The following is an 8493-nucleotide window of genomic DNA, read 5'->3' as shown; positions in this document are numbered from 1 at the left end:
TTGATAAAACAAGGTCAACAACAACAACACTGAAGTTGCTCTTGAAAAGGAAGATGTTTTCCTACAATATAAATCCACATGAATCCAATTTACATGATGTAACATTCTGAAGAGTATGGTTTTGAGGAGAGCAGCTATACTAGCTGGTTTGCTATAATCCCCATTGTGTAGAATCAGGCAGTGGAACTGACAGCGCCACCTTCATTGAGCTTTTTGTCTTTTATACTGCTCGTGGAAACGTTTGCATAACTGATTAACTAAAACATAATGAAGTGTCAGTCTAGTCGTGGTAATGATGTTATGGTGAATCTCATTTCGGGAGGGGACAGTGTTGCAGCCAACCAGCCTCTGATCACCAGAGACGCCCTCTGAAGGTCACACTGTAATAAACTGCATCATTCAAAGAAGGCAGCTACTGAAATGAGACACTGTGCCAGTGGTTCCCAAATGTTTTTACGCCATGGCACCCCGTCACTGTGATCTGTTTTCATGGCACTCCCATGCTACATGCCCATGGTACAATGTTTTTCTTTTATCCTGCTCACAAGTAAAATGTTACCAATGCATACTTTGATTATGCATTTGACAGTCTTTCTCATAGTGTTCATTCCAACCAATTTGTGCTATCAGCGATCGTCCTTGGTTGTTGGAGCTGTAGGTGTGTGAAACCAGCATATTCTCTCTCCATCGTCACTTTGCCCTTTGCATGAGAATATTTTTGCATGTGTGTTTTCAGAGGTCATATGAGGGGAGAGAAGGTGTGAAGTAATGATCAGTCCTGTGGTCTCACAGGACTGCAGGTCCTACGGTGAATAATAGATTTTTTTTTTTCTTTTTTTTTTTTTTTTTTAGCTTAGAGGATACTGCAGCACGGCTGCTTGGCTTTAATGTAAAGGGCATGCTGTGACACAAGTGTTGGGCTCTTTGTTACTCAAAGTCTTGGCCGGTGGGGGAAGCTGCAGAAGCTCAGGCAGGCGAGCAGCAGGCACTGTGGTTAAGGTTTTGCTCCCCTGAGTTCTGACTTATCTCTGTCCCAGTGGAGAAGGGGGAAAAAGGCCAGCAGTCTCTTTTCTGTGGGCCATGAGCTCTTTTTTCTTTTGTATTATTTCCCAAAGAAAAAGCCTCCAGTTTCACCAATAGCAAATGGAAAAAATACACTGCATATGTGTATGGTATTTTTCAGCGGGGAGGAGCGCCTGAGGCACAGGGACACTACGGAGCGAGGCCACAAACAGCACAGTTTTGAAAGATTCAGTGGAGAAAAAGAACAGCAAAGAGAGAAGAGGCACAGACACCAAAGCGACGGATGGCAAAAACCCTCATGCAGGTCTCACAGTGACACACACACTCACACTCTCCATATGACAAAAGAATGAAAGATGACAGATTTATAATGTGATTGTCATCTGTGTCCTCAACAGCAGCAGTGAAAGCAGCTGCAGCAGGAGTAGCAGGGAAGATGGTGAGGACAGAGACAGTCAGAGTGGACGAAAACACAAAAAGGCCATAAGAAATAGAGAAGACACGGAGTCCAACAAGAGGAAGTTAAAATCTGACTGACTGTCAGTCTCTCAGTCTGTTTAATGAGAAGAACTGCCCTGTGGCATTTACTGCATGTTTCATCAGAAAATGCGAGTTTAACTGGAATTGATTAGAAACTTAAGATCATTTTAAGTACATACTGTTTACAAAATGTTTATGTTGCATCAGCTTTTGGTGTCGTGTTTGTTGAGTGGAAGTAAGGCTTTTAAGTATGAGTCTTCTCACACAACGCTCGCTTTTCAAATGACTTTATTGATCATTTAACCAAATGTACCATCAGATATACTACACAGGCCGAAGCGTGACAGACAGAATCACAGTAGATGGGCCCCAGACCATCCACCGATACACAGAAACCAAGTCAGTTTTTTTTCTTAAAAGTAAGAAAATTAGTAAGGCCTCCACAATGTCACCTAATTAAATATTATTTTTTAACATGTTATGAACACACTGATCCTTTTTTTTTTTTTCACTATATTTTTTATTGCCAGTGGTTTGATAATTTATCCATAGCTTCTGAAATAAAAGAAGAAACCTCAACACAGACTACTACTTGGCAACGTGTCCTCAGGTCAACGGATGAAGATGACAACCACTGTCAGTACAAACAGAATGGAGCCTATATTTAAAGGCCATACCACAAACAAACAAAAGAAACGTATTACAAGTGCTTGGATCAGTACTTTTTTAGACACCCAACATTTACAGTAAAGAAATGTGAGTCCAACTTAACGCATACCCTAATATATAACTACTGGAATTGGCAACGTGTTGTGTCTCCTCTCAGTCCACCCACCCCACTCACTGGGTGCCGTGCCAGAGAAGGGCCGCGTCCTCTAAACCGGTAAACCCAAACATCCTAGTTAGAAGTGGCTCAGTCCTGGATCCTCCCAGTTCAGCGTTCTTGGAGGGGCAAGTTAACCTCTGGTAACAATCCGGTCTCATGTTTGTCCTTCTCCAAACTCCTGGCAACGTCTCAGCTGTCCATCAGAAGTGAGATATCCATACAGCTACAGCACTATTCTAAGCTTCTCCCACACCGCAAGCTTAGGGTGGTCAGCCAGTCTAAAGCTCTGCCTTCCACATTCCTTGGTCAGTGCTACTGAAGCAGCGCTGGATGGCTTGGAGCACTGCTACAACAGGCTGCCCGGCCAGGAGACGATGGTCAGGGTGATTCTGCCCCGAAGCTCCTTCAGGAGGCGCACCAACGCTGTGTGGGTCATCCCCCATGTACTCTTCCCGTTCACCTCGAGCAAGATGTCCCCACACCTACAGAGAATGAGACGGCCGTCAGGAAATTAGTCAGTATATATAAAGGAAAAAAGTCATGTACAGGTCGTGTTGAAGCCGGTCTGGTGTTCATAGGCTGAATACCTTATCCTGCCATCGTTGTAGGCTGGCGTCCCCTCCACGATGGAGCGGATAAAAAAGGATTGATTGCAGTTGACCTCCTCTTGACCTCCCACGATACTGAAGCCCAGGCTGCCCGAAGTGCTTCGCCGCAGGACAATGTCTTTGCAGCAGTAGAGATGCCTGCATGAGCCAAGAGTGAGATTAAACACACTAATCTCTCAACTGCATCTTTGAATTATAGACACTGTATATCCATCGTGAGTATGTGTGCAGTCGCTAGATTGCAGAAAGCCGCCCTGCTCGGAAGACAAAGGCCTGGCTCGCTCCTCGACTGAAGGCATGACTTTTCCTCCCAGCAGATGTGAAACAATGGGAATAGTTGGACTTCTATATCACTCTCGTTAAGATAACTCAGGGCTGAGTGAAAATTATATCCAAATCCTTTTAGTTGCACCGCTGGTCTAGACTACATTCCCATTGTGACTGCGCTTGGTTTTGACTCCTAATCAATTCATTGTGTGAGGAGAAACACATTTTTATTTCACTTTAAGCAGCAGTGTTGTTTATGGCTGTCAGCACACTGCTGTCTGCCTGACAACGCACTGTAGTGAGATAAATTCACATGTTCCAATCCGAGGGAAAGTTTCTCATTCTCAGAAGTTTTACTGATATAACAGTGGTGAATTTTTAAGCTGAAGACTTCGCTTGAAAGTATAATGAGGACTCTCTCCCCAGCTGGCTCTGTCAAAATTTCAGTTGGCACCAGCTGGCGGAGGTCACAAGGACCAGTGTGTGTGTGTGTGTGTGTGTGTGTGTGTGTGTGGGCGGGGGGGGGGGGGGTAAATTATACTGGGCTGAGAAAAAAAGGAGTGAGAAAGTAGAAAAATGTACATGGAGTGGAAACAGAGACATCAAGGGGTGCTCACCTGGGTAGCTGCAGCCATGACACCCACAGTGGGGAGTAATCATCATTGGGCAGTGGGCTCTTGGTGCTGTCTGTGGGTGAGGGTGTGAGACAGGGCGGCAACGTGCACTCTTGCAGGCTTTCCTCCGGAGGACGCATCTCCAAGACCTTGAGCACCACGGGAGAGGAGGTGTTCTTCAAGTTGGCCACGGCTTCTCCTCGCGTCACCCCCGTCAAGTCCACCCCGTTCACGTTTAACAAGATGTCACCTGCGGGGGAGGAAGCGGACAGCACAGCTCATCCTCTGCCCACGGTTGCTGCTCTGATAAACGCTTTTCAAAAGACCTCACAGGACAGGGACTCATCATCTGCCTATTTAATATTCAGCAACCTTCCTGCTACAACACAAAGGGATGGAAACCAAGCACCACCTGTGCTTTAAAAAGCCTCCTAGTGATGAAAGTGTTGCAAAGAAAAACAGACGGCGCAGTCCGGCTTGCTAATAAACAACTCAAAGGACACGTTTGCCCTGAGCAGATATGCAAATGGAAATGAATAGTCTATTACAATACACAAACATGTTTCATGAGCACACAAACAGAGACAGCTGCTGCGGCTACGTCCCATACAAATACAGCAATGTGCATCAACCATCCATGGGACAAAGAGAATACATTTATTTGTGTTTGTATGAAGTCTCTTCGCCGCTGTTATGCTTAATGACTTAATATGTTCATGTTGTAAGATGGATATACAGTGATGTGGAATCACCAGTTGGGGCTAAAATCTCTCACTCCCCTGCTGCGTTACAGGCAATAGACCGCCGCTATTACATCCAATTATTTGTGTGCCGCTCCATGTTTTGCTCTATTTCAGAGCTGACTGACTTCATATAATGAAATAATTAAGTACTCCACCAATTCTCCTCTTGAGCACAGTGAGTCCTTAGTACTGCTATGCTAATGTTTGTTTGTGTTTTTGTTTAAGTGTGTTAGAGCCAATTTGCGGGGCATTGAACCACAGCAGCAGCAGCAGTGACTTTTCCTGCTGGATGAATGAACTTCATAATGAAACATGAGTCTTAAGTGTTCATCAATCACTCCGTCTGTTTTATGCAACATATTCATCATCAAAGCCAAATCCATGACAGTCTGCCTTCCATAATGTGAGCTCCAGAAGACGACATCCTCACGAAACAAATACTCCATCCACTAAATGGGTAATTATTTACACAAAGGTGCTGAACATGACACTCCTTGTAATAAAACACATGAGTAATAGTCTGATAATTACATTAAAAGATTGAGTGTGCAGGTAAGTAATGGAAAGAGACATCAAGGGATTCCTCAGGAGTTCATTATTACCTTTGCGGATGGAGCCCTCCTGTCCCACCACTCCATCAGAGTCCACGTTTGTGACATAAATGGGGAGGTCCCAGCCGCGGCTGGACATGCCGCCCGCCACCGTCATACCCAGGGAGTCGTACGGCTCCTTAGTCAGAGTAACTGTCTTCTCATAGCATGCAGGCTTCTGACAAGAGTCCTTCGCAGGGGATAAGAGACAGAGAGAGAAGTTGCAGCGCAGAGTAAATTAATAATGGAGATCTAAAAGCAACATTGATGTTTTTTGCCCCAATTCCATGTACTAATTTATGTTCTGCTGCCGTGGTCGGAGACAAAAAAACATGCAGGACATTCATAATTGACGCTGTCACAGTGGCGTCTTGGGTCTTCCGCTGTGTATCCACATTCTTATAAACACAATAACTGAGGAGCAAACATGATATGAACTTAATTGTTACACCAAGGGCACCTTCTATACACTACATAATCTAATTGGATTTTGGAGCCGCACATTTGCATATTAATGACTGTTTTCTCTGGGACTTGCCGTAGATCCTTAATGATTGGAGAATTCATAGGAAGACCACCCGTGCTGTGCTATGGGAACAAGAGTCCAATGACATAGACATAGTTGCTAATTAATGAATGACCTCATTAGCATAACTGGTAATGTATAATATATGGTCGTTATTAAGATAGGACATCAAGCAGCTCAAGTGCCTCTTCTTTCTGTGTCCATGTTGGATACAGAGGAACTGATTTATTCACGGACGCAGCGATGCGCGATTCGGTTTGTTGACCGAGGCTGTGTGTGGGACAGAGCGCGTGAGATTTTATTTATGGCGAGTGTGTTTGTGTGTCAGACGAGGAAGAGCGAGGGAAGAGTAGAGTAGTGATGAATAACACATGGACTCATTGAGCCTGATGGGATGTAGCTTGTGCTGTTTCGCTAATGTGCAGCATTCACAAATTTCTGCTGCGCTCACGGGGGGAGAGCACTTGAGCTTGCGCTGAATGTAGCTGCACGAACACTGTCCACACTGTGTACTGTGCAGTACTGCATGGTGTACTATGTGTGTAATCATACATACTGTACATTATACATAAGAGTCAATCGTGAAGTACGAAGAGTACAGAAATGGGAAATACACTCATTTTCTTTCTTGCTGACAGTTAGATGAGAAGTTTATACTCTACAAAAACCAAAGCGTGAATGAAAAAAATCTGTGTGTTTCTTTTGGGGTTTGTGTGCCAGACTATTTTTTTTTTTAATAACATGTTATTCCGTGAGCTTTAGGGGTGCTGGTGGGATTTTGTTATCTTCGGACAGAGCCAAGCTAGCTGTTTCCCCTCTGTCTCTAGTCTTTATGCTAAGCTATGCTAAAGGGCTGTAGGGTCCTAATTTAACTTTCGGCAAGAAAACAAATATGTGTTTCCCAGAATGTCAAAGTACTTCTGTTCCAGGATAAATTGGTGAAAACGTATGCTGTTTGAAATGTGGTACAATGCGTTTTAAAGGATAGTGCTCTACAGAATGATCACTGGCTGCCTTTAAAGCTGATTTGAAATCATACGCGTTGTGCTAAAAACAGTGATTCTGAAGAAAATCGCTCTTTAAATCAAAAACAAGGCAGAGCCGTTCATTGTTAGAAGAAGAGATATTGGCAGGTTGAGTAAGGAACTGGGAGGAATCTTTCAGCCAAGGATAATGGAAGATTCTCTAAATCCTGAGGGGTGAGCGGCTGTTTTCTGTGCAGCGGAAAAGATGGCTGATGTGGATGCAACAGTTCTGTGAGAGGGGAAGGCTGCCTGCTGCACTGCTTAATGACATGCTCAGCTTTGACTGGAGAATAACGCCTTCATGGATCATTTGCACCTGAATGACAATATTTATCATGGGATGGGGAGTCTCTTTATGTATGTATGTCCATGCTCTTGTCTCACGTGTTTGTGTGCGTGCGTGTGTGTGTGTGTGTGTTTGTGTGTGTGTGTGTGTTTGTGTGTGTGCGTGCGTGCGTGCATGCAACTCACCAGTAGCGTTTGTTCTATGTCCACAGGGGAATATGGCGGGGGACCGTCCATGCCCCACGGAGCTTCTTGTAAGATGTCTGGGGTAGGCAGGCAGATCTGACGGGACACGATGAAGTGGACAGCCTCCTCACTTGCCTGGAGAGCGACACAAAGTTTAGACATGAGTTACAAATGAAACTAAGGCAAAAGACGTGCAAAGAAGAAGACTCTAATGTCTGGTGAATTAAACGCTACAGCCGACATCTGGCGAATTAAAACATTATATCTTGTTTGTTTAATCCCTACAGAAATCATGTAAAAATGACAATAAGAGAGACATCAGGCAGCCAGCAGACAGCCCAGGAAGTTACTGGTAGAAATGGTTTGGCTCGTAATCACCTAAATGGTGAATGGTTGTTTTGACACTTCTGGTTTTGTGCAGATGAAACAAATATAATGTATTGATCAGTAAGCTTCAGATGTGCTGGTAGGTAGATTTTCTTGCTTCATACAGAGGCAGGCTGGCAGTTTGCAGTCTTTATGCTAAGCTAAGCTAACCAGCTACTGGCTGTAACCTTATGTTCAGTGGATGGATATGAAAGCTGTATCAGTCTTCTGATGTGAACCTCGCTCCATCCTAACTTGTGAACGACTGAGCCTTTCCAGGAAGCCCCTTTCATACTCAATCATGATACTATCACCTGTTACCAATCAACCTGTTTACCTGTCGAATGCTCCAAACAGGTGTGTTTGGAGCATTCCACAACTTCCCCAGTACTGTTTTCAGTTTGTGTCAAAAACGATCACAGTCTGTTTGACTTATATTTTAAGCGTCCCAGCCTTTTTTGAATCGGGGTTTTACTACTGAACTGCCAGTCCAGCTTCACTGATTCACACATTCACATGCAAATGGTCCAGTAGACACAGACTGGCTGGCTGCTTCCTTCTCCCCCGACTCGTTCCTCTGAGATTTCCCCTGTTCTCTGTCACACAGAGCTGACTCCTGAATTAGCCAGTCCAGCCCATTATTGCCTTAATTGGACTAATTTAATTTCTTCCCTGCCAGTTCTTAATCTCTGACAGAGAGTGCCTGCTCTGAGAGGCCATGTTGGCTCCACAGAGACCCAAAAGAGCCAGTCAGACTGCTCAGACAGGAACTCTGGGCCCAGAGACCCTGCACAGTCAGCCGCAAACACACTGCAATTAACCACGATTAACCACAAGCACACCACCATTGACTGGCATCAACCAGGAACCAGAGGCAGCCGCATGGCCGGTCCATCAGGGAATCACCACAATTAAATACTATTAACTGCAGTGAGTACAGACACAACAGCACAG

The 8493-nt window shown here is 44.6% G+C and overlaps 1 protein-coding gene across 4 annotated transcripts in view; it reads right to left on the bottom strand.

Annotated features, from left to right (window-relative positions):
- Positions 1-1774: 1774 nt before the first annotated feature.
- lnx1 (ligand of numb-protein X 1) overlaps positions 1775-8493 on the bottom strand; it is a 33271-nt gene continuing 26552 nt past the window's right edge. For all 4 annotated transcript variants that reach the window (XM_076726425.1, XM_076726426.1, XM_076726427.1 and 1 more), the window contains 5 exons: positions 7174-7308; positions 5164-5341; positions 3822-4068; positions 2917-3075; positions 1775-2811 (listed from right to left, as the gene is read on the bottom strand). In XM_076726425.1, the coding sequence (XP_076582540.1) occupies positions 2676-2811; positions 2917-3075; positions 3822-4068; positions 5164-5341; positions 7174-7308 (855 nt within the window). In that variant the 3' untranslated portion in view covers positions 1775-2675. The remainder of the gene's footprint in view (positions 2812-2916; positions 3076-3821; positions 4069-5163; positions 5342-7173; positions 7309-8493) is intronic.

The sequence above is a fragment of the Chaetodon auriga genome, chromosome 3 (genome assembly GCF_051107435.1).
Source record: "Chaetodon auriga isolate fChaAug3 chromosome 3, fChaAug3.hap1, whole genome shotgun sequence".
Taxonomy (NCBI): Eukaryota; Metazoa; Chordata; class Actinopteri; order Chaetodontiformes; family Chaetodontidae; genus Chaetodon; species Chaetodon auriga.
The sequence above is the reverse complement of the archived record's forward strand: the minus strand, read 5'-3'. Positions and strand labels throughout refer to the sequence as shown.